This window comes from Leptidea sinapis, chromosome 13 (assembly GCF_905404315.1).
Source record: "Leptidea sinapis chromosome 13, ilLepSina1.1, whole genome shotgun sequence".
In the NCBI taxonomy this organism is placed as follows: Eukaryota; Metazoa; Arthropoda; class Insecta; order Lepidoptera; family Pieridae; genus Leptidea; species Leptidea sinapis.
In genome coordinates, this window is record NC_066277.1 from 12,046,548 (window position 1) to 12,074,484 (window position 27,937).

A 27,937-nucleotide genomic window follows, 5' to 3' on the forward strand; every position below is an offset into this window, starting at 1 on the left:
AATGATGTGTAACCCTGTAAGTTATCTATCTGTACACTTAGATATATTGCACGCCTCGAACGAGAAGCGGCGAGGTTCTGCTTTATAACCGACCTGTCAAGTTCACACGATTTCCACTCTTTAAACTGCATTTTTTTTCTATTACTCGTACACATTCTAAACAGCACATCAATATAAAGCTGAGACACTAATGAATAATCCTGATACTTTTTTTAAGTTGTCGAATTCGTATTAATATACAAAAAGTTGTGTGGTTCAAAGAAAAACGGCGTGGTACGGATATCTTGAGAATGACTTGACGAAACGGCTTAATTTTTTTTTTCATAATTTTCAGAATTAAGCAGAGAAGGTTCCTTTTGAAAATCACCACTGTAGGCCTTCTCGTTTTTTTTAAACGTAGGTAATTCGATTTGATACGAAATTTATCTTTTTAAAAAAATATATCTTGAGCGTATATGCGTGCACTTTTAGATTTTCCAATATTTTTTTATTTTTTGTATGTAATTTATATATTAGTGTGCGTTTGTTGGGTTTCCGAATAAATAAATAAAAAAAGCAACAAGCTTTAATATCAGAGTTCCCAACAATATTCTATAGCTCGGTGGTAAGTGACCCTGCCTGCTGAGCTAGAGATTCCAAGTTCGAGTCCCGGTAGGTGCAAACATTTATATGATGAATATGAATGCTTGTATCCGAGTCATGGATGTTTATATGTATTTATGTAAGTTTAAGTAAGTATATCTCACTTCTGGGATTAATTATACAAAAAAATATTTATAAACAAAATTTATGAACGATGCGGGACCCGAACCCGCGAACTCGCGTGTTCGAGTTGAACAACACATATACAAGATTTATCAACGATACGTCACTCGAACGATTGGCTCAGTGGAAGAGCACTCGCACGGAACGCGAGAGGTCGCAGGTTCGAGTCCCGCATGGTTCATAAATTTACTATATAAATTTAATTTTAAAAGTGTGTCAATATTATTATTAGCATTGTTAGAGTTGTATCAGCAGTGTCCTAATATACATACAATAATTAAACCGACATTAGTATAAGCGGTTGGCAGCTCAACACAACCAACTATCTCATTCTCTACTGCAGCCAATTACTAGCGGCTGTTCCCAATATACTATCTACAGATAGAGATAAATTACTACCTACTATTGTCAGTAATTAGCAGTCAATAATCTGAAGCTGTCCCATTATACCCGATAAGTCATTCTTATCGCCTTATATTGGGACGCATGAATTGCATTTTCCATACAAACTTCTATCGCTGGTAAGCAATACGTCGTCCCATTGACAGACAGCGTGTACGGATAAGGTGAATTACCGTCGATAAGTTTATTGGGACAGCGATATGATTTTTATCTCAAGTAAGAGATAGACTGAATATTGGGAACGACCGTAAGAGACTCAAGAAAGAATCTGCTAGCCAGATAGAGGGAGTTAGAGCATTAAAAAATGCGCCTGATTTTGTAATAGTTAATGTTACTGATTGCAGACTAGCCTCACAAATAAAATAACTTTCAATTATAACCACCTAGACTGCAAGAGTCTTTTACTTATGAATTAATTACACAAATATTTAACATCAAACAAAATAAACACTAATACACCAACACATACATCTATAGAAAGCCAGAAAGTTTTAAAACCTACTCATAATATACACAAAAATAAAACGGACCTACAGTCCTCTTATGTACGATAACGTCATAAATATTATATACAAGTATCTACTAATCTAAATTAGTATATTGCGCCTAGGGAGAAAAGTAGGTCATTCTCATCCGTGGAATATTGTCAATGGTGGAAATGTCCTACTTATCTCACGTGGTGCGTATACGATTTTTTTCCCCACCTGAATAAAAAGTTCACGTTTAGTTTTTTTTTATAAAAATACGAGACGAGACGAGCAGAACGTTCAGCTGATGGTAATTGATACGCGCTGCCCATTACAATGCAGTGCCGCTCCGGATTCTTGAAAAGCCCAAAAATTCTGAGCGGCACTGCAATTGCGCTCGTCACCTTGAGACATAAGACGTTAATTCTCATTTGCCCAGTAATTTCACTAGCTACGGCGCCCTTCAGACCGTAACACAGTAATGTTTACACATTACTGCTTCACGGCAGCAATAGGCGCCGTTGTGATACCCATAATCTAGCTGGCATCCTGTGCAAAGGAGCCTCCCACTGGTAGTCCCTGGTACGAGGGACAAAGGTACTGAGAACCGGCCACTTTTGTTCCTCGTACCAGGGACTAAAAGCGAGCATTTCAGCAAGGTGGGAAAAACTATTTTATTCTAGTATTGATAAACAGTCTTTGAGGGTACGAGACCTAACGTGGCTCAACACGAACTCTAGAAAGAGAAAACGAATGCCTGCAAGATTATTTCATCTCTTTCACACGTTTTTCTCTGATCTGGCTGTTTTAGTTCGGATAGAGGGGCAAGTAGGCCCCGTTCTCGTGGACAGCCGGTTCGAGTCCCCGGCGGGACTGTTCGGGGTTGTTCTGGCCGGAGTCACAGTCACTCGATGTCTCACAGTTGTCAGACGGATCTTCATTCTTTTTTCTTCTTATTCTGGAAATACATTTTTATAATGTAATTTTTAATCGAATCAGAATTGAGGAGATCCGTAGGAGAATAAAATTTACTGACAGCCCAAATGATTGCGAAACTGAAGTGGCACTGGGCAGGGCATATAGTTCGACAAACAGATGGCCGTTGGGGCAGTAAAGTCCTCGAATTGCGACCACGTACCGGAAGATGCATTGTTGGTAGGCACAAGATGGACCGATGATGTGGCTAAGATAACCGGAATGCGATGGATGTGGGTTGCGCAGGACCGATTATCGTGGAGATGTTTGGGGGAGGCTATTGTCCAGCAGTAGACGTCTTCCGGCTGATATGATGTTGATGATGATTATGAATGTAAATTGTATATGAAAGTACAAAATTTAAAGATGTTGCGGGATTCGAACCTCAACGATATGAGACCCGTTGGGCTAAGAGGGTTGGAGGCGTAATCTCAATAGAAAAAGGGTTCAAATCACGGATCGTCCGTATTCTTTAAATATAAATATATCGTGTCACGTTGTTTGTTCGCGATGAACTGTTAAACTACTGAACGGATTTTTATCAACTTTTGCACACTGTGTGCAGTATGATACCTACAACTTTAGAGATAGGATTGTTGTTATTTAAATTCGTGAGCCTTGATATTTTTTAATTTAAAATTTTATTTCTCTTTGACACACAGTTTGGCAGTTCTGCTTTGACCTTATTCATTACAAGAACTGGGAAAGAACGAAATATTTTTGATTGATTTTCTATATCGTAATTTAAAAAAAATATATGATATTTTATATCGATATGCATTTATTTAGGTTGAAGCGTTGAAGCGCCAAGACCAGCTAGTTTTTTTTAATGAAAATGAAAATATTGTCTAAGTCTCGATTGGCGGCCACGGTAAGGAAGTTGAAGGGACGGCCCCCCACAAGATGGACTAATAATCAAATGAATTCCATACATTCCATCTTTGTTGAAGTCTTTGGGGAAGGCCCATATTGCTATCGGTAATCCATTTTTTTTCTTTAAATGTGTAATTCACGCGTTAATCAAAGAAAATCCAATTAATCTTTGACTCCTTAAAGCTCATAATGAATGCCCCTTAAAGCACAAGAGTGATTCATAAACATGCAGTGCTTAGGCCAACTGAGAGATGAAAAGACTGCAATAAGGAGCAATTTACTGGTTGATACAATTAGCAACGAGCAGTTCTTACCTCTTAGGGTAGGGTTCCTTAAGATGGAATGTCCTGTAGTGGAGCTTCATACTGTTGCTCTGTGTGAAACGTTTGTCACATAACGAACATTTATGTGGCTTCTCACCCGTATGCGTCTGTATGTAATTTTTTTTATATTAAAACACATTATTAGGCAAATGAATAAAAATATAATTTCTCTGAAAAGCCGTTGAGAGGCGCCACAGTTATACTACACACTATACATGTAAATGCTGTCCAGAATGATGGTACCTATTCATGTGCGTTTACTCTCCAATGTTTATTATTTTTTATAAAGTTATTGACTGTGTACAACGATTCCTAATAGAACTTTTAAATAAAGTCACTTTTTTTTGTGTGTTTTAATTTGTTATTTTAAGTGATAAATCCCCCCAATTCTAGGATTAAATATATAAATGAAATTCGCAACCAAATTTTATGAGTGAAATTTGAATGCAATTTACGTACATACAATCTGAGAGTTGAACAAGACATACCAAGATTTACGATCGACGCGTCACTTGGCTCAGATGGTAAAAGCGCTCGGACGGAGCCCTAATTTTGGCTTCAAAATGGTCAGCACTTTAACCTCTAAGCTGCATATGAAGTCCTGGTATATGTTGCTAGGATGACACATGTTTTCAACCGCTATGAAAGACATCACTATCACCGCTACCATATCTATATTCTCCTGGTGTCTATGTATAAATATGCGAATGACGTCAAAATATATCGCGTCACACATAAGACAATCTCTTCTTCAACTATGATCGCCTGGTACCAAAACATTGTATAATGCTTGCTATATCATTCTCCTGAATCCTACAGGTACATTTACCTGTTTATGTCTCTATCGTCATCGCCTCGTGTCTCTATTACGTTTCATCGAGTTTCAAATCACAACGATTCTAAAGAAGTTTCACTTCAAAAAAAATGCTGCAGGGATTGACGACGGTTATACATGGCAGAAAGAGCCTTCATAACGACACACATCCAAATGGTCAAATTTAGATATTTCTATTCGAGTAGATTTATGAAAACACTTTTGTGTTGTCAAATAAATTTGTTACACCATCACCGATTCTAAATTTACTTTCTTTGACAAAAATCGGAAAAATATTCAAAAATAATTGCCCTTTTAAAATCACTGTACATTACATCTTAAATATTATCGACACCAGCTGAATGTGTGACGTTCCTGTATAGTGCGGTTTTCAAGGAAGTTTCTCTCACTGAACTTTAGAACTTGCGCTGTCTCTAAGAATATACGACCTTCAAAAAATGTGGGTATCTGAAATTCCTCTGGTGTTGCAAGAGATATGAGCTGCGGTGATCACTTAACATCATTTTTCTTCCCACTCCTTAGATCATTTATACGTCTAGATAAACTGTGACAGCTGTGTTTTCACAGTTAACCTCTAATTTTGTGCAATGTACGGACACTAACATGAAGAGACAAATCGCGCGGATAAGACCTAGCTTGTCACGCACACTAAAGTAATAAAACTGGCCTGTTTTCATTGATTACTTAGCAGCTAAGTCCTACTCCATAATAGAATATTATAAAACAAGTGAGCTAAGTTTCCACGCGCCAAATGTAAGGTGAATGATTACATATAGAATACAGCCTACTTCAAAATTATAATTTTAGTGATAAAATGCGATTTTAGTGATCAATTACAAATTATTGTGAGTTATAAATAATAAATGTTCTTTCGACTTAATTATAACACATTTTTATTGGAAAAATATAAATTAATATAGCGGCATAAAACCTGATTGTTGCTACAAATAACTGTATTACCCGGCTAAATTAAAAATGCTCTGCTTACTCTAATATAATATAATTTGCAGTTAGATACTAACTTAACTTGGTAGTGATAATTATTATATTACGCTCTAGTGTTTAATAATATTATGCACGTGTGTTATAGTTCGGATTATACAGGGTGTCCCGTAATCAGTGGACCAACGGGATACCCGTGATAGGGGTGGTCATCATCTATCGAAAACACCAAATTTTTCTGTTCTAGGGCCAGTAGTTCAAAAGATATGATTTTTTAAGCATTATTTTGAAAATTCTACCCTTATCAACACAAAAGTTGAAAAAAAATATTTTTTATTTTTATTTTGCCCTGTTTCTTAACTTAAGGTGGCTGAGGAAACATGTGTCTTCACAATTAAATCCATTTTTGTGAATAAATATTGCCAAATTGAAAATTAAAAACCAAAACATGCGCAAATATCAAATAACTAAATTTGCAACGTGATGTTTGAAGCAAGCTAGTGCAAAAAAAATGTATGACAGCCTTGCGGACCATTATTTAAAAAACATCTGCAGTTCATACTGATTCCAAAAAGGTATAACAATATTACATTTTACAAAAAAAATAACTTAATAACCAATTTTAGACTCCAATTGCGAGAAACATTTAAGCGCTATCTATTCTGAGAATTATTTTGTTATCGAGAGAGAGATAACACAATATGCTATCTCTTTCTCGCTCAGGTACCTTTTTCGTTTACGGGGTCCTATTGGCCGACGCCTATGATCCCCACACCCTAATTTTTCAAATTATTCTTAGTTTCATCAGAGACTTGCTCATAGCTCGTAGCTGCACACGTGTTTTTTACTTCGCTACCATTACGACTCTTTTTTTTGGTGACTGACGCTTGAATTGGACCTTGTTTGTCTTTGTGATTTGGATACTGTTTGCCCGGATTTTATAAAATGCCTAATACCTATACTCCTCGTGAATATGCTGAGATGTATTTTATTTACGGTCTGTGTAATGCAAACGCTCGGCAAGCAGCCCGTACGTATCGTGAGCGCTATCCTAATCGCGACCGCTATCCGGATCATCGAATTTTTCTCCGTGTAAATAACGCGTATTTAGAAGGCAGAATTCCCGGAGCTGCAAACAACGTGGGAAGACCTAGAAGAGTCGATGAACTTCAAATACTGGCCGAAGTGACAGAAGAACCTTCTACGAGTGTTCGTCGTATTTCAAGACGTACTGGTATAGCAAAAACAACAGTACATCGCATTTTAAAAAGAAACAGTTTATACCCTTATCATATTCAACGAGTGCAGGCACTATTACCTGCTGATTATCAACGGAGGATAGATTTTTGTGCAGAGATGCTTCGCCGATGCCGACAAGATCCACTATTTTTCAATTCAATATTATGGAGCGATGAATCGTGTTTTAAAAGAGTTGGAGTGTTTAACATTCATAATTTACATGAATGGGCTGTTGTGAATCCACGTATTGTACGAGAAGATAGATTCCAGCACCAGTTTGGAGTCAATTTGTGGGCTGGAATCTTAGATGGTAAACTTATTGGTCCATTTGAGCTCCCACCGAGGCTTAATGGTGCTCGGTACTTGCAATTTTTAAGAAATGACTTAAGTAATTTATTAGCAAATGTACCACAGGAGGTATGTGAGAGGATGTGGTTACAGCATGATGGCGCACCCGCTCATTATTGCAGACAAGTGAGGGAATATTTAAACGAGTCTTACCCAAGTAGGTGGATTGGACGAGGAGGTACAATCCCATGGCCAGCTCGATCACCTGATCTTAATCCATTGGATTATTTTTTATGGGGATATTTTAAAGAATCCGTATATGAAACCGTTAACGATAACGAAAGACAGCTAAGACAAAAACTGAATGTGGTGAGTGAAAAAGTCAAAAATAATGAAAGGGCGTTAAAAAGTTTAAAAAGAAATTTTATAAGAAGATGCCGGCTATGCCTTAGAGTAAGAGGAAGACATTTCGAACATTTATTATAAGAAATAAATAAAAAAATTCTAACTATTTACTTTTGTTTTATTGTAAATTCCGCCAAGAAATTGCTATCTAATGTTGATTTAAAATAATTATTGTCTTTTATTGTTTCACAATAATGATTAATTATACCTTTTTGGAATCAGTATGAACTGCAGATGTTTTTTAAATAATGGTCCGCAAGGCTGTCATACATTTTTTTTGCACTAGCTTGCTTCAAACATCACGTTGCAAATTTAGTTATTTGATATTTGCGCATGTTTTGGTTTTTAATTTGGCAATATTTATTCACAAAAATGGATTTAATTGTGAAGACACATGTTTCCTCAGCCACCTTAAGTTAAGAAACAGGGCAAAATAAAAATAAAAAATATTTTTTTTCAACTTTTGTGTTGATAAGGGTAGAATTTTCAAAATAATGCTTAAAAAATCATATCTTTTGAACTACTGGCCCTAGAACAGTAAAATTTGGTGTTTTCGAGAGATGATGACCACCCCTATCACGGGTATCCCGTTGGTCCACTGATTACGGGACACCCTGTATACCTAAGAAGGATTTAATAAGGCTCACTTAACGAGCAAGTGTGTCGGAAAATTACAAATAACACACAAGAGAAGCTAATTGGAAGTGTAATTACCAACTGATGTCGCTTAAGACTCATGCTGGTGAAGAACTCCCTGCTGCATGTATCACACTTGTAGATCTTCTCTTTGGTGTGAGTGTTCTGATGGGTGGCGACACTGCCAGGCTATTTAATACAAACACATAATTTTAATAATAACGTCGATATTTTGGTATTTGCTTTCCTGTTTCAATTGTTAACTTAAAGAAAAACGAAGTAACAGTTAATACGTTTTTGTCAGAATTTTCTTTAGTCGTCATGTGGACTCAATTGGTTTTGATTGGCGCTCTTACTGAAATTAAGTCTCGCTCTTAAGTATTATTAACTGAGTTTTGCTTGTTGAAATGTTAGAATTAGTAAATTTTAGTCATAATGCCTCGTGTAGAAGCTAAACTCGTGTCCAATTTTCAGCAGGAATTAACATTACCAACTAGCCCAGTCTTTCAGTAGAGAGTTCAGCGGCAGCCGATTATTCGTGGAGGACACGTTTAACTCCTAACTTAAGGCAACGCGGACCGGCAGGTACACAAATAAAACTTAGCAGGATTAACACTAAATGTATCACTTACTTGCCGCACTTAAATAATTATGGACATTCTCAAAATAACACGTAATTCAATAAGTTTTATCTACGTATTAACGTCAAAACATTAGATACAGTAAGTACGCTAAAAAGGAAGTCAGGACCCAGAATAGATACCCGGGGCATAACAACTGGTAAATTAGGAAACGATGAAAAATTAATTAGAATACGAATTTTGAAATTTAATTGCATGGATTATTAAATAGGTTCGTTTGTAATATCATGGAAGTATTGAGGCTTATCAAGTTATGCCCAAGAGTATGATGACAAACTGCATCGAAAGCCTTTCCAGTTTCAATTCAAAAGCCTTTATAGTCAATAAGAATATACCAGTCTTGGTTTAGGACTTCTTACACTTAAAATGACGTTTAAGGGTAAAGCCAAAATTATACTTTTATATTAAAATATGTATTTATTACTGCTAAAGAAAAAGTACCGCAAGCGATGCGCCACATATCTCGCAGATGTGTCGGTCGCTCTGCGCGTAGAACGACGTCCTGGGGTGTTCCTTGATGTGATGCTTCATACACGCTGCCTGCGTCTCGAAGTGTTTGCCGCACTGTGGCATAAAGTTTTATAATTTCACTTGACTCAAAATTTGTCTTTAATTGAATACACAACAACTAACTTGCAAATTTGGTAGGCTTGTATCGAGAATACACTGCACTTCTTTAAGAAAAAAACCTAATTATCGTTCTCATCGCATCAAAAGCCATGCTTATTCACCATGTTCTACTGTTTTTTAATTATCCGGTTTATAGGATTGTTTGTCCAGTTGATACTTCATCCTTAGTATGCGACAAATAAAATAATCCTGTAACCACGAAAATAAATAAATATGTTGATATTTTTTTATTTAGTTAAGTAGCTTTGTTATTTATGTTTAATTATGATTTGTGTGTTTTTCTAAAATCATAAGTAAGTGCTACTTAAATCGGCAATTTTCTCAACTGCGAATATTAAAACTAGTGCATGTAATAACACCATACCAAAAAACGGCTTTTATATTCATTAGACGAATATTGTCAATCAATAATTGACATATTACACGCTTTTTATTAGCTTCACCTGTATGTTTGTAACCCCTTCTTAGGGCGCGATTTTGACCCACTTTAAACTGCTAGATTTCGTTCAAACTTTGTAGATTTATCGAGGACCGATGCCATTACACTAATTTGACAAGATTATTTCCATTATTCAATATGAAAAATAAGATTTTTGCCAATTTATATAATTTTAGAATAAATTGTAAACTACAAAGGAACCGCACGACATGTCAAGACAGTTCCACAAAATTATAGTATCTAATTGGTTTAGAAGCGAATAGATGGCGTTGAATTAAGTGATCTTCCAATAAACTAAAATATTTTTATTTGCAGATATTAAAATCCCTACATTCAATCTAAAAAATTTAACTTAAAAATTAAAAATAAAAAATAGTTTTAAAAAAACTAAAAAACATGCTTTATATAAAATTCAACTAAAAAATAGAAAATAAATTTTAATAAATTTTTTGAAAATAGTGCAAATAAATATATTTCATTATAAACAAAAGCGTGGGGTGTAGAAGAATTATTATAAAAAAAAATATATTTCTATGTAAAAAAAAGCGTGGGGTGTTTTTTAAGATATTATTAAAATAATAATTCTTCTACACCCCACGCTTTTGTTTATAATGAAATATATTTTTTGTTGAATTTTATATAAAGCGTGTTTTTTAGTTTTTTTAAACTATTTATTTAAACTATTTTTATTATATTATACATATAAAATGTTTAATATTCGAAATATAATATCAAATTTAAGAAATTATATTAAAATAGGCTTTATAACGGCTATTTTGTGAAATTTGCACGTCATAAATATGACAAACATGTACTTTAAAAATACAATTTATTACCTATGCAAATAAAAATTTTGACTTTCCGGTGATCATGGAATTAACGTGCACGGTTTAAGAGCCGGCAGACCATTCAGCATTAATTTTTTCTTGCAGGTTTCTTTCTTAACATTTATACAGCTTTACGAAACAGAAGCAACGGTGAGGTAAATTTCAATTCAAGTGTATTAAAATCTATTCGAATAAATAGTTGGCTTCGACATTGACTTGAAACGTACCTGGTGGCATGTCGTCGGTTTCTTGAAATCTCTTCGCAATCTTCGTAAGATCCTTGTATCCGTCGTGTATTTTATATCCTCGTATCTATTTCTGAAATTATTACATCAGGTTGATACTATATAATACTATTTAATATTTATTAATTAAGGTAGTTTGAAAAGTACGTTCTCAGACCAGTTGTGTAAACTTGATCGTTCAATAAAGATGAATTAAAATTAAATGTTCTCACTAAAATCAACAAGAAGATAGATAAATTACTCCATCTATTATCGATTGGTAAACAGCAATGTATTGAGGACGTGCATTATTAGCAGGAACTTACTCAGCGGAACAGAGCAATACAAAGAAGCTACATACATATGTTATGATTACAATTGCGGAAATGGCTGTTACAACGCGTTGCTACGATTTAGTGCATCAATCATCATCAGCCGGAAGCCGTCAACTGCTGGACAAAGTCCTCCCCCAAAGATCTCCACGATGATCGGTCCTGCGCTGAACTCATTCAACAATTTCGTCTTGTCCATGTACATTTTGAGACCTACTCCTTGGGAGCTGTATTGACGCCATCGAGCATATAGCTTAAGTCTATAAGCGCATCAATGCGTCCAGTGTTTTTATAAATTTGCCTACCTATCTGAACTAGGGAGCTTTCTACAAGTAAAGCTTTAAAAGTTATAAAAACCCCAGAAATGCAATTGGTTAAACAAAAGTTGTAAACCTACAAAATATGAAAGTTTTGCTGTATTGACTCTAAGAACTACATCTAAAAAATTTAATTAGATAGACTTGAAATTTCTCTATTTATTAAAATTTATGGTTATTACCTACATAAGATTAAAAGGCAGTAAACAGAAAAACAACACAATAGATGTGAAGGCAGAGTTGGATTTTAACAAAATAACGCAGCCGTCAGTTTGCAAACGGTACTTTTGATAGGTGACTTTTGAAGTGTCTGCATGGAGGTCGAGATCTACTTGTACCAGGATATAACGATGTCGATTGTTCTACGCCAGAGGGAGCTGCAATGCTGCACGCAAAAGTGCAGATATCTGATAGATGTTATATTCGCATAGTCTGTTATCTTGTACAATAAGCTAGGAGTTCGACCACTCAACGATGGAGGGCGATATTTCTGAAAAGTTTACACAACGAGCGAGTCGATTTAACGTCACTTGATTTTAGTTCGCAGTATAGTTTGTTAAAGCTGGCAATGTTACAAATGGCTTGTTTTTACTTACAGCTGTTTCAGCTTCTCTGATATCTGAAACAAATAAAAGTGTATAATTTTTTAAAACTACCCTCACTATCATCGTCAAAAATGTTTTTATTTCATTTATAAGTTTATTATGGTAGGCTTAGATCATTTATACGTCTATATAGACTATGACAGCCGTGAAAACGTCAAAAAAATAGTGACTTTAGAACTAACCTCTATTTTGAGCATTGCACGCACAACAAAATTGCCGCTCAGAATTTTGGGTGTTTCAAGAACCCTGAGCGGCGTTGTATTGTAATAGGGATAGGAATCATAAAATCCCTTTACAAATCCAAAAAAAAAATACGAAATAATAGTTCTTCAGGCTCATACCATCGCTTGAGTCCGTTTCCCAAGTACTTTCCTTGTGTGTTGTATATCGACTATAGTTTTCTTTCCATCTCTGAAACAAATACACTCGCATTATATCTAAGTGGCTATATATCTTATTATGAGAGAGAAATAATCGCTTATAATATGTAGCGCAGTCTGTCTCACTCACTCTGGCGTCACGATATGCATGGCGGAGTGAAACAGGTGATACTCGAACGCCTTCCGAGTCTCGAAGGTCTTGTTGCACTTCTCGCAGAACGTGCTCACATCTTCATCAGCTTGGTTCTCCTAAAATAATGAATCGAGATTTAAAATACATTTCGAAAAAAAAACAATGGCGGATAACACTTTCACTGAGTGAGACATTTCCCAAATATCCAGATTTTCAGATCCAGAATTTTTTGCCCCTTAATTAAATCAAAATCACTTTAAAGGCTTTATTTTCTCAAGATTGATTCTATTAAAATTCTTTTTGATGTTATTTCTAATACACAGGGTGGCGCAATAGAACGTGCATATTGCATCATCTTTTTTCACGGGGTAGAAAGTGCGCGGGTGGGGGGAGTCTGCATCGTTGGGTAGGCGGGTTCATGGAGTTTTAGTCACTATGAGTCACTTCGACGGGAAGCGTCGCGCATTTTGCGTGCGCGCATTTTACGAGAACTCTCGTTCATACATCGTTACTAGGCGTTTATATTGTTCTGAATATGGACTACGGCAAATTAGTGAAGCTCCGAGTGCTAATTTAATTAAAATATGGGTACAGCGTTTTGAAGAGACTGGTTCCACGTTTAAACCACAAGCAAAAGGTCGTCCAAGAACATCTAGGACCGACGACAATATTGAGAGAGTTATGCAGTCTGTACGAGGAGATCCACAAATGTCTACTCGCAAGAGATCGTCTGTCTTACACTTATCGAGACGAAGTTTGCAACGAATTTAAACTTGGATCTTAAACTGCATCCTTACAAGCTGCAGTTAACACAAGAATTGAAAGAGTCTGACTTCGGAGCAAGGCTCGCATTTGCTAATGAAATGCTTAATCGATTTTCCAATTTTGACAATATCCTTTTCTCAGATGAGGCCCACTTCCATATCAATGGGTTCGTAAACCGTCAAAATTGTCGTTACTGGAACAGTGAGAATCCCAAACTCAAGCACCAGAAACCACTGCATAGTCCTAAAGTGACAGTATGGGCAGCAATCTCTGGTAGAGGAATAATTGGACCGTTTTTCTTTGAAAATGCGCGGGGGCAAAACGTCACTGTTAATACCGAACGCTATGTTGCGATGTTGGAAGGTTTTTTGGCTCCAGAGCTTGAAAATTCAAGAATAGTGAATTCTAGGACTTGGTTTCAACAAGACGGAGCTACATGTCACACATGAAATGACTCCATGGCGGTTGTGAAACAGATGTTCCCTGGCAGACTGATTTCGAAAAGAGGTGATATCCCATGGCCCCCACGTAGTCCAGACGTGACGCCTCCTGACTTTTTTTTGTGGGGATACCTCAAGAACAAAGTCTACAGCAATAATCCGAAAAACATCAATCAGCTCAAGGAGAATATCCGTGGTGAAATAGCAGCAATTACACCAGCATTACTGAAGAAAGTTTTCAATAACTTCCGTTTGTGATTAGAGGAGTGTCGTCGTAGAAAGGGTCATCATTTAGACGATGTTATTTTTAAAAAATAAACTTCAGTTATTTCTTAATAATACCTCAGTTTGATTTTAACTATACCTTTTGTATTTATTTTTTAATCAATATTTTAAATATGCACGTTCTATTGCACCACCCTGTACTAGATACTACTACCGCTTCGGAAACAAATGGCGCTCTGCGCTCTTTTTAATGAAATATACAATATTGTACTGTCTAATGACTATTGCTATTTAGAAATAATATCGCAACTGAATGACGTTTTCAGTTTATTGCATTAGTGGACACTTGAAAAAAAGGTCAGCTGCTATTTTTTATAGCAAACGGGCAAGAGGCTCGCGTGATGGGAAATGGTGAGGCAAAACCGCCTCTGGACATCCGGCAGGGTCAAGAGACCCTGGTGTTAACGACCATTAAGTTGGAAATATTATGCTCTTTTGACCCCTAAATGTTTTCAAATTGAAATATTCTTATTCAAAATAGGATGTGACATCACTTATATAAAGTCAAGAACTACCACCCATTCCAAAATGAATGCCTCAGACCTGAGAAGAACGGGCGCAACAAACTCAGCGGGCTATTTTTTCGATTTTTTCATCGAAAAAATATGTTTGCAAAGTAATATTGTACAATTAAACTTATTATTTAATAGCCTGAGGGCAGTCACTCCATTCCCAATCTGTGGTATCATTAATAAAGTCATATATAGTAATACCTTTACCACACAAACGTTTTTTAACAATTCTTTTGAATAACGTAATACTTTTGTTTTGATCATTTTCTGGGATCTTGTTGTCAAAAGCATACTCACTTCTGACCCGAATAACGATCGCCCTGTTTCAGTGCTGCCGACCCTAAGTAAAACTTTTGAAAATATTATTTTAAACCAAATGCTTAACACTTATAAGTTACTTCATATAAAACAATTTGGCTTTACTAGGGGACGCTCGACTACGGATGCAGGTGTCGAACTCATCAGGAATATTTTTGAGGCATGGGAGGAATCACAGAATGCACTTGGTATCTTCTGTGATTTATCTAAGGCTTTTGATTGTGTTCAACATTCAACGCTGGTCAGGAAGCTATGTCACTATGGTATAAGAAGATCTGCACTCGAACTTCTGATCTCATATTTAAATAATAGAATTCAGAGGGTCGAGGTGAATGGCAGCAGATCTCCTGGGACTCCTCTCGGTATGGGGGTACCACAAGGGTCTATTCTTGGACCCTCCAAATTCAAATATTTTTATTCAAAATAGGATGTGAAATCACCTATTGAAAGTCAAAAAAAACTAACACCTATTCCAAAATGAATGCCTCAGGCCTGAGAAGAATGGGCGCAACAAACTCAGCGGTTTTTTTTTTCATCAAAAATATGTTTTACAATTAAAATAACATTTACAAAGTAACATTGTACAATTAAACTTATTATTTAATAGCCTGAAGGCGGTAGCTCCATACCCAATCTGTGGCATCATTAAGAAAGTCATTTATGTTATAGTAACCTTTACCACACATACGTTTTTTAACAAATCTTTTGAATAACGTAATACTTTTGTTTTGAACACTTTCTGGGATCTTGTTGTAAAAGCATATACATCGCCCCACAAAAGACTTGTTAACTCGACTTAGCCGAGTAGCAGGCATTATAAGCTTATGTCTGTTCCTCGTGTTAACATTATGGTTATGACAGTTTCTGGCAAATTCACTTATGTACCTATGAACATACATTACATTATCAAGAATATATTGAGAAGCAACAGTCAAGATGTTAATTTCTTTGAATTTTGCTCTCAATGATTCCTTAGGATCTAGGTTATCAATAGCGTGAATAGCCCTCTTCTGCAGCACAAATATTGTATTAATATCGGCAGCGCTTCCCCACAGCAATATACCGTAGGAGATAATACTATGGAAGTAACTAAAGTATACAAGTCGCGCCGTATCTATGTCAGTTAATTGTCAAATCTTTTTAACCGCGTATGCTGCAGAACTAAGTCTGTTCGCCAATTCTTCAATATGGGGGCCCCATTGTAATTTGGAATCTAGAGTCATGCCAAGAAATTTAGCAGATTCCACCGATTTTATCACCTCTCCGTTTAACAAAACACTTGTATTAACATTTTTGACATTTGGTACGGTAAATTTTATATATTTCGTTTTATTGCTATTTAAGAACAGGTTATTAGCGCTAAACCAGTACACGATGTCAGATAGAATATCGTTCACTTCGTCATACATAGCTTGGCTTAGCTTCCTCTTCCTAATTTATATAAATGATCTACCTAACCTTGTAGAATCAAAAACACAAGGTGGTATTGTTTGCGGATGACACTTCACTTATATTCAAAGTGAAACGAAGCCAAGTTTTATATGACGAAGTAAACAATGCTCTATCTGACATCGCTTACTGGTTTAGCGCCAATAACTTATTGTTAAATAGTCATTAAACCAAATATATTAAATTTACCGCGCCAAATGTCAAAAATGTAGATGCGAATATTTTATTAAATGGAGAAGTGGTAAAACCAGTGGAATCTGCTGTATTTCTTGGCATTACTCTTGATTCTAAATTGCAGTGAGGCCCCCATATTGAAGGGTTGGCGAATAGGCTTAGTTCTGCAGCATATGCGGTCTTAACCGCTTAAAATTAGACGGTTAACTGACATAGATACGGCGCGATTATTATACTTTAGTTATTTTCATAGTACAATTTTTATTTATTAATACCATCTTTGTGCTGCAGAAGAGGGCTATTCGAGTGATTTATAACCTAGGTCCTAGAGAATCATTAAGAGAAAAATTTAAAGAAATTAACATTTTGACTGTTGCTTCTCAATACATTTTTGATAATGTTCTGTATGTTCATAAACACATTGAAAAATTTTCTAGAAACTGTGACAATCATAATGAGGAACGAGGAACAAACATAAACTTATTATGCCTACTACTCGGTTGGGTCGAGTTAGTAACTCTTTTGTTGGGCGATGTATATGCTTCTACAATATAATCCCAGAAAATGTACAAAACAAATGTATTACGAAATATAAAGAATTGTTAAAAACTTTTGTGTGGGAAAGGTTAGTATAGCATAAACGATTTTCTTAATGACACCACGGACTGGGAATAAAGCGAACACCATCAGGCTCTTTAATTATAAGTGTTTATAGTACGATATCACATTGTAATCCATATTTTATATTAAAAAAAAAGCCCGCTGAATTTCTTGCGCTTGTATTATATCACAAGTACAATCAAAAAACTAATTATTATAATATATATTAATTCCAGGAAATAAATTGCACACATCAATTTTATAAATTGAACACAGACGTCCTTGAAGTTATAATAGTATTAGAAATGAATATTCATACATTTTATCGGCTGTTTACGTTAGAAATAGATTACATTTTATTATTTTCCTCCCATATAGGTACGTACGTAATATCCGATAAGATAATATAGTACTTTCGTGAGACATAATTAGCTTTATTTATTTAAATTGCCTTCACTTGAATTCTTTGGTGGTGGTAACGACTAGTTTTTGACCATTCCACCCCACCCTACGTAAAGCCGAAAGATTCCGTTTTGGAGCAGATGTCAACCGGAGAGATAGTGATTCTTGGCGATTTTAATGCATACGAAATGTCTTGGCTCACGTACTACCGATCATGCGGGTAGATCTGTTCACGACTGTGCGACTCGGAAGATCACACACCTTTACTGTTGGACTTTCTGTTGACCCAACATCCGAACGGCTACCTAGTTTCCAATTACCCTCTAGGGTCGTCGCAACATTGCCTAGCCCGGAGCACCGTGCCGATCACATGTCTAACACGACCCCGCCTTTTAATTTTCCGCCGCGTGTGGCACTATAATTGAGCAGAATGGATCTCGTTGCGGTATTTTTTTGCGTTCTACTTGTGGAGGCAGATATGTTTTCTGCCCGGGAACCTACATCAGCCTAGCAGCGATTGCCAGTGCAGTTACCGTTAAGAGCGCTCTGCTGGTGATCTTCTTGTATATTTCACCCGCGGTGGCGGTGGTCTGGACTGTGGACGTAACGAAGGCCTAGGATCGGGTGTGGCTTATATAGCGAAACTGCCATCCTATGGGCTTCCCGAGGGGTGGCGCAGATGGGTCTCTATCTTTTTGGCAGAACGGAGCATGAAGATCGTTACTGACGGTGCGTGTACCAGCGTATTATGGGTTAAAAATCCATAAACTGGTGAACCAAAAGGCTCCGTGCTATCCCCGACACTCTTTCTTCTGCATATCAATGTAACGCTTAACCGCTTATCAGAACATTCATTGCTATGTAAATGACAGCACTTTCACCACTCACCAACACGTGATTCCTTGCCAGTTTGCCCCCTTATTTATAAAAAAATTCGGAGTTTCCTCGTCCAAGGTGAGTGTAGTGAGTACGCGGTATCATCCCGTCTAGCAATGACGAGACTCAATTTCAGATTTAAACAGAGATATAACTTTATATTAATTATAAAATAATGCCAATTATTAATTTGGTACTTTCCAACGCGAAGTCCATTATAGTAATAAGTTTTATTAAATTTTATTCTGGTCAAATCCAATCAAATCAAAGTCAGTTTATTCATGTAGGTCACGGAAATGACACTTATTAATGTAAAAAAAAAACATTTATTTTCTTATTCAATCTACCACTACTTCGCACTTACAATCTAACCCTTTAGGTTGAGTTAGTGAGAAGAAGTAGTAGGAAATTCATTTCCACTCATTTAAATCAAGATTTACATTTCCATCGTTTTACAAATCATTTCAATTACAATATGTAAAGTGACGCAACAAACATACTTACACATACCACAGTCAAAAACGAGTCTCCTTACTTTTGAACAAATAATAAAATACATGTCAATGTAATCACTTCTCACGTAAGAAAGAGAATTTTAAAAATACTTACGTCGTCTAATAAGTGTTTGACTCTTTTGTGCTGTAACAGTCCCAGCTCGCTGACGAACGAAGAGCCGCATATTGTGCATATGTGGTTACTTCTGTGTGTTCGCATATGCGAGTAGTACGTAGACTGGTGCCTGATGATAAACAATTGTTTAAAAAAACCATCACAATCATTATGCGGGAACCATCCGCGCGGGGGCATCCACGGCTTCAATGACACATTTTACCAGTGGGAGGCTCCTTTGCACAGAATGCCGGCTAGATTATGGGTACCACAACGGCGCCTATTTCTGCCGTGAAGCAGTAATGTGTAAGCATTACTGTGTTTCAGTCTGAAGGGCGCCGTAGCTAGTGAAATTACTGGGCAAATGAGACTTGATATCTTATGTCTCTAGGTGACGAGCGCAGTTGTAGTGCCGCTCAGAATTTTTGGTGTTTATCAAGAATCCTGAGCGGCACAGCATTGTAATGGGCAGGGCGTATCATTAACCATCAGCTGAACGTCCTGCTCGTCTCGTCCCTTATTTTCATAAAAAAACCAAGCCTCGCAAATATCTTGCAGTAAAAAAAGTGACATTATCAAGATACCGGCTTCAACACCGAAACTAATTCCAATATAAATAAAATTGTATTTACCTAAACTCTTCATTACAATGGGGACATTTTCTCACAATACCAGTATGCACTTCTTCGTGTAGTATCGCTGAGGCTCTGAAATTTTAAAAACCTTATTATGTGGATCGTTGCATGTTTTGTAACAATCAGACGATCTTTACAAAAACATCAAAACTAGATGTAGGTACCTTGTCATATCCGTTAATAAGTGTATCCACTTTGTAAAATACGAGAATTTTCACCTACTTTGAAACAATCAGCAAATAAGATCAAACTTCCTTGCTCCTTCCTTCCTCCGGTGTGTCCGGGACGATACGACATGGGTACCTACCCACCTTCAAAAAAAGCGCGTACACCTTCCTTCAAGGCCGGCAACACTCCTGTGATTCCTCTGGTGTTGCAAGAGAATGTGGGCGGCAGTGATCACTTAACACCATCACATCTTACGTTTCAAGGTAATGGGCGCAATTGTAGAACCGCTCGGAATTTTTGTATTTTTCAAGAATCCTGAGCGGCACTGCATTGTAATGGACAGGGTGTATCAATTACCAACAGTTGAACGTCCTGCTCATTTCGTCCCTTACTTTCATTAAAAAAAATGCGACAGAGCAACGTATGGTAAATGTTAATTTAAGAGAGATTGAATAGAGTAGATTTTATATTTACAAGAGCGACATCTCAAGCCAATTTCGTAATATGCAAATATTGGTGTTGAGCAGGTTATCAACTGTAAAGTAGATCCTGTAGATGAAGCTACAACGTGAGAGTTGATCAAAGAATATACATGGCACAACACACGTCGCTATAAAAATAATCTTTTGAAAACTAAAACTAAATTAACATTACACAGCTGTTCCGGTCCCTACCCAATGTCAGTTAAAATTTATAATAAGTTACCAGAACACTTAAGAATTCCTGGCGCCGAATTCCACCTTCGCACGACACGCCACAAGTTAGGATTTCATCTTCACCATCTGGATGTGTGGCGGTCCTCCACAGTGCGGTTTTCAAGGACCTTTCTCCCTCGTACTACAAAGCTATGGAATGAGCTTCCTTGTGCGGTGTTTCCGGGACAATACGACATGGGTACCTTCAAAAAAAGCGCGAACACCTTCCTTAAAGGCCGGCACCGCTCTTGTGATTCCTCTGGTGTTGCAAGAGAATGTGGGCGGCGGTGATCACTTAACACCAGGTGACCCGTACGCTCGTTTGTCCTCCTATTCCATAAAAAAAAAATAAGACCGAAACCAATATTAAAAAATTCATAAGCTCTTTGAAAAAGTTACTTTTGGAAAAAAATACTACTCTATTAATGAATACCTAGGAGGAAAAAGTCTCATGTCACGCAATTTAAATAAATAAATAAAAATAAAATAAAAAATAAGATTTATCAACAACACGTCACTCGAACGGTTCGCTTAGTGGAAGAGGACTCGCACGGAACGCGAAAGGTCGCGGGTTCGAGTCCCGCATCGTTCATAAATTTTATTTGTACAGTAGATGCATCAATCCACACACATGGTTTATAAATGAAGGTATCTATGCGAGCATTATATTATCAACTAGAACATGTATATAGCTATAAATATATGATAGCTTTACATTTTTTACAACATGAGGCAGAGTTCGTCTTGTGACTGTCAATTCCGAATCTACTTACTCCAAAGGACATTTCAATCCACACCGCAAACATTCATATATCGTGTAGTGATCCCGCATGTGTTTACGGAGCTGCCACGAAAACTTAAAACGCATCTTGCATAGGTTGCATTGAAGTCCGTTTTTCACCTGTCAAGAAAATTCACACATTTACACACAAAAGAAACAGATTTGCTATCAAAATATTCGTTTTACTTTTAAATGATACTACAATACAGTAAAGAAAAGTACTTTAACTTTCTACTAGCTCGGCGGAACGAAGCACGCAAACATATACTTGTCTGGCCATAAATACTGTCTCAATTAAAAACAAACAAACAAAAGATTACATTTGAATTTCGAATCTGACATTTTTACATGATTACTAGCTGACCCGACAGACGTTGTTCTGTATATACTAAATAAAATAATGCTTTAATATGAATTTGTCAATAATATATCATAACATCAAAAATTACTTCGTAAAACATGCACCCTGCTGACGTAATGATATTGTTTCACAGCAGAACTGTCAAAAGGTGCGTCAATTAATTCTCTCATAGAAATTATGTATGGACACATCAAAGGAAAAACAATTTTGTTGTTTTTATTTAATTTAGCAGCATTTTCCTATTTATTCACCTTTTAAACCTACCCTGGACTTCCACAAATAATTCAAGACCTAAATTGGCCGAAGCGGTCCAGCCGTTCTCGAGTTTTAGCGAGACTAACGAACAGCAATTCATTTTTATATATATATTCATTGAGTTTTCTCATTTTGGCGCTAATACTTTGTACAATATTTTGCGTTATTAAAATGTAGTGGGATGATAAAGAGAACCGAATCACTGTGATTGCAATACACAAAGGAGAAAATGCAATTTTTAAAACTCTCCATACGCTTGGTATTAGTAAAATGTTTGTGTACCGGGCTATTAATAGGTACAATGAGACCTCCTCTGTTTGTGACAGAAAAAGTTCTGACTGTCCACGTAGTGTTCGTACGAAAAAGGTCTTTAAAGCAGGAAGAGAAAGAATTCGAAGAAATCCTGTCCTAAAGCAAAAGATTTTATCTTGGGAGATGAAGATAACACCTAGAACTCTTTAACTCTTAACTGATAATTAAAAAAAGAATAGGGTGGTAAAATTTAAACAACTACTGAAGCGGTACGCAAAGGGAGGTCACAGAAAAATTTTGTTTTCGGATGAGAAATGTTTTCACAATTGAGCAACATTTTAACAAACAAAATGACCGTATTTATGCTCAAAACTCTGAGGAAACTTCCCAATATGTCGGCAGAGTGCAACGTGGGCACTATCCGACTTCAGATATGGTTTAGTGGGGTATTAGCTATGAATGTGAGACTGAGCCATACCTTTGTGAAAAAGGTATAAAAAAATCGGCACAAGTGTATCAAGTTACCATTCTTGAGAAGGTAGTGAAGCCCCTTAACAACACCATGTTCAACAACCAAGAATGGTCCTTCCAGCAAGACTTGGCGCCAGATCATAAAACTCGTTCTACGCAGTCTTGGTTGGAAACGAACGTTTCGGACTTCATCACAGCTGAAGACTGACCGTCGCCTAGTCCCGATCTTAATCCGCTGGATTATGATTTATGGTCAGTTTGTGAGAGTATGGCTTGCTCTAAACGCCATGATAATTTGGAGTCCCTACAACAATCCGTACGATTGGCAGTGAAGAATATTCCCATGGAAAGAGTGCATGCTTCTATTGATGACTGGCCTCAACGTTTAAAGGACTGTATTGCTGCCAATGGAGACCACTTTGATAAAGGTTTTTATATTTAAAATTGTTTTACATTTATGTATTAAACCAACACAATTTTTTTTACTTTGTTTCAGTATTTATGGCAAGACTAGGTACATGATTTAAACACTTCTGGCCACATATGGAGTATTGCTGTCATCTCTGGTCTGGAGCACCCCAGTATCAGCTCGATCCATTTGACCACGTGCAACGCAGAGCATCTCGAATTGTCAGGGACCCAGTGCTGTGTGAACGGCATTGTGTGTCCTCTACCGCATTTATCACGGGGAGTGTTTCGAAAAGCTGTTTCATCTGATTCCACCTTCGCACGACACGCCACAAGTTAGGATATCATCCCCACCATCTGGATGTGTGGCGGTCCTCCACAGTGCGGTTTTCAAGGAACTTTCTTCCACGTACTACAAAGCTGTGGAATGTACCTACTTCCTTGTGCGGTGTTTCCGGGACGGTACGACATGGGTGCCTTCAAAAAAGCGCGTACACCTTCCTTAAAGGCCGCCAACGCTCCTGTGATTCCTCTGGTGTTGCAAGAGAATGTGGGCGGCGGTGATCACTTAACATCAGGTGACCCCATACGCTTGTTGTCCTCCTTTTCCATAAAAAAAACAGCCGATAAACAATCTTGGGGAGACAAGACTGTTGATGCCACACTGTGAGCCACCTAGTCGCTGTCCGAGTTAAATATTTAGTTCCGCCGCGAGTTACGCAGGCCCAACACGGCTAAACCTGCATACGTCGCCACCCCGTACCCCGACGTAGTGCTGATCGAGCACCCATTGTCTTTTAGATTTTTTAAGTTTAACTGTAATTTTTTTTAATCAGGCTTTTTCCAATTTACCTGTGAGTAACATTAAATATTGTTAAATAAAGTGCTTTTTAAAAACTTAATTCCCGACGCCCGATACATAACTCGCACCATCATTCTTTTTGCATGTACCAACCCTAACACTCCACTGAGACGTACATAGGTATAAATTTCAAGGAGACCGCTGAGTAAACTACTGTTCTATTACCATAGTATGATTATACTTTCTTTTTTTTTTATAATATTTAATGTAATTAGTTAATGATTATTGCGTTGGCGATACTAATAAATAAATAAATTAAGTACAGCAGATGCATCAATCCGTAGGGCCCTTCACGAGCATGTCACACTTTTAAAGTCCTCATTTATTCATTTGAATTATGGCTAAGAGTTATTTTGTTATTTCACAGAATGTTTTTAATAATATTAGTTGGGTAAACCTACTTCATGCCTCCGAAGCATATGTCGCTTGAGTATATCTTCCTTTGAGAATCCTTTATAGCAATCTGTACATTTAAATGGCATTTTAATGTATTTGCTATCCTCTTTCCGGGCATTAAAACTCTGAAACAATTATTATATATCAGGGTTATGATAAATAGCTAATATCCCGACTTCCATGTTTGTTATTACTTAGATTAGGAAAAAAGTTCTTATATAAATCCTTTGAAATGTGATCATTTGACCAATGAACATTCAGTACCCCACACCTTCACACCTCGGTTGATTGACAGATTTTTTTGCATTACAAATAATATAGAGAAAGAAATTAGTGGCCTTCTGGGTTACAACATCTATAAATGCTTAATGTAAGACCATTCAATTAGGATTTAGTTTCAAACTATAATATCAACCTTGAGTAAATTTTCAATGAATTTTTTTTAACAAACCTGTCTCATATTTCTTTTAATTATTCTAGAATGTACCTAAAGTCTACTTTTACAGCAATATTCACATAGATTCTATCAAATATCTAAAATACCTGTCTTGCAGTTTCCTCATCCATAATATGCAATTTCCAACCCTTTGAATTACGAATTTGTGGCCTTTTTGTGTAAATCTTATCATCCTCTCCAACTGGACTATGTTCTTTTCTCTTAATTTTTTTAAACTGCTTTTTTTTAACCCTTGCTCTCCTTGGCTTAGCTTTCTCAACTTTTATATCAACTTCTGCAACTGGAATTATTCTATATGGTTTGACTTCATTTTCTATATCCATTTCAAAGTCACATTCAACTTCTGTATCTGTACTATGTTCAACTTTTGCTATTACTTCATCTTCTAGTTTATCAATATCTGTGGTTTCTGACAGTTCTGAGAACAGAATATCAATGTTTTCTGTGCATGTTACCTCCAAAGTAGAGCTTAGATTATATGATCTCCTGTTCATAGACTTCACAGTCTCATATTTTATCTGAAATAGTAATACACAATGACCAAATACAATATAATTTAATAAGTAACATGTTTTCATTAAACAGATTTGCACAGTTCTACCATTGTGTTTGGGGTGGGTTCAGAATATCCATAAATTTAAGTATATTAACTAAACTACTGCAAAAAGTCACAAAACCATAAACACCAAAAAATAATAGAAGAACATTAACAATATTTTAATCAAATGACAATTATTTATTTATCCAACATTTTTTAATCAAGATTTACAACAGTAGCCAAGTAGGCCATAAAACAACCAGTAAATGTGTGTAAATCCTGTTAGAAAAGTATTTTATTTAATTTATCATTGTACACTATCTATGGCACTTATACTCACTGATCTTAGCCAAAGTAAGTTGCCAAGAACGTCCCAACCTTGGCGACACTTCACTTTAAATTTATGAAATTTATCTAACATAGTGGCACATTCAAAGCAAAAATAATGTGGAAGTTCATCTCCTTCGAGTACCTGTAATTATAAGAGTACACTGAGTATATAATATATTATGTCAGTTTTTATCAAAAATATTTAAATTAATGTACACAGGATAACACGGGAACTGGTACAGTCCAATGGTGAGAAGTATATCCTTATCTGGGTCATACTTTATGTCATGAGAAATACAACCATCAACATCTCACAATGAAATGCAAAATGATGAAGAAGTCACACACAATACAGTCATGGCTGTGTATGTCCATAGGTAATCATTAGCATCTGAGTGGTAGACCTGTTTCCCTTAGCAGCAGAAATGCAGCTCATTAAACCTTCAGTAGCAGAGAGCACTCAAAGAAAATTAAGACATGAAATAACATTGCAAACATGCACAGATATTTAGTTTTTTTGATAGCTATCAACTGCGAGTCTTGCTCACACACGTAGCTGTGGTGGCTGCAGCAGTAAAGGGCCGGACTCAACCACTGGGTAACATACAAGTGGCTTGTAAAAGCTAAATGAAAAGCTCAATTTTATGACTTAATAACTACTTCACAAATATAATTTTAAAGAGTAGTGGAGTGGAGTGGAGTATTATAATATTATACAAATTTGAAAAACTTACTTTTAAAACTAATGTTTCTTCATAAAAAGACTTAAGATTATATTGGTCAAAGTGAAAAAATTTTACATCTGTTGCTAGACATATTCTGCATATTTTCAGCTCAGAAGTCATATTTATTACTATCAATCTTACGATTCAGAAAAATGAAAATTATTCGGATATATGATACTTAATGAAATCGATTTTGATTCCAACTTCCTAACAGAATTACCCCTACAAAGTACAATAGGTACATGATAGGTAACACCAAATAGGATGTAAATACTACGTAATATAATAATACTGCGTTACACACTACACATTAATTCACGAATTTTATTTTTACTTTTTACAACTCTTTCACTGGTTAATGGTGTACAAATCACGGTGCATTTTTTTTTAATTTTGACAAAATTACAAGAAACGAACACTGACTACAAATAGGTTTATCAAAAAAATTGCTGTCACTTGTCAACAACACATACCGGTCACCGAGTTCGTGTTGTTCTAAATAAATATGGAATTAATTATGGCTTGTGTTAATGCCAACCATTCACCAGTTCATATTATTTCCAAAAAATTTGAATTACCTTCCAAAACGGATAATTGATACTTTCCATTGAACAAATTGTGTTTCATGAAGTATAGTATAATAGTGAAGAGCAACTCAAATTATATTAGCTCAATTTTTTTCAGAGTGTTCTTACAAGCAGTAAGCCAGTAGTGTAATAATTTGTTATTCGTGTATGTTTATGTCTGACAAAATTACATTGATTAAAAAAGTTTTATGAATTACACAGAAAAGTTGCTAATATCCACGTAAATAGTTTGACACCTTTTTATACCTAAAGAAATGTTTTTATTAATTTAACTAAACTTTTGAAAGCTTTTTTTGTCACAAAATTTTATCAGTTGTAGCTTAAGTAAACATTATAACAACACTTTACCGTGTTCGAAATTATTGTTCCCCACAAACTATCGCGATTACTACTCAATGTGCTGTAAACTTAACTACATTCTTAAGCGTGATATGGATTACGGCCTTGTTCCCCAAAAAATAAAAATGTCTTATTCGAGTAAGCTTGCTTACTTATGAATTGTTTCGAAATGAAATCCGAGTTATGCTCGAATACAGTTGGAGTGCAGGACCAGTGTCGTTGCAGATTTTAATTGCAGCTCGTTTAGTTATTTACCCAAAGAAGATCACTACTGATGGTTTAAAAGGATTATCAGCTGATGATAGTGATACAAGGTATCGAGTTAAGTATAATATTTTCAAAGCGTAAGACCATTGTCACCGTCAACATAATAATGTTGATATTGATTGTCATACTGTTGTCACCGTTGTCACTTTTGTCACAGTTGTCACCGTTGTCACCGTAGTCACCGTTGTCACCGTTGTCACCGTTGTCACCGTTGTCACCGTTGTCACCGTTGTCACCGTTGTCACCGTTGTCACCGTTGTCACCGTTGTCACCGTTGTCACCGTTGTCACCGTTGTCACCGT

The 27,937-nt window shown here is 36.2% G+C and overlaps 1 protein-coding gene across 1 annotated transcript; it reads right to left on the bottom strand.

Moving 5' to 3' along the window:
• Positions 1 to 503: 503 nt before the first annotated feature.
• On the bottom strand, positions 504 to 26,826 carry LOC126967634 (zinc finger protein 883-like). Its single transcript, XM_050812201.1, has 15 exons — positions 26,452 to 26,826; positions 25,728 to 25,859; positions 24,936 to 25,367; positions 24,398 to 24,517; positions 21,380 to 21,507; positions 19,741 to 19,815; positions 19,109 to 19,238; positions 12,676 to 12,794; positions 12,507 to 12,576; positions 12,157 to 12,179; positions 10,915 to 11,005; positions 9,233 to 9,355; positions 8,229 to 8,339; positions 3,797 to 3,912; positions 504 to 2,592 (listed from the first exon to the last, which is right to left on the bottom strand). The coding sequence occupies exons 1-15, from the start codon at positions 26,560 to 26,562 to the stop codon at positions 2,442 to 2,444; spliced, it is 1,932 nt and encodes a 643-aa protein (XP_050668158.1). The 5' UTR covers positions 26,563 to 26,826; the 3' UTR covers positions 504 to 2,441.
• Positions 26,827 to 27,937: the final 1,111 nt, after the last annotated feature.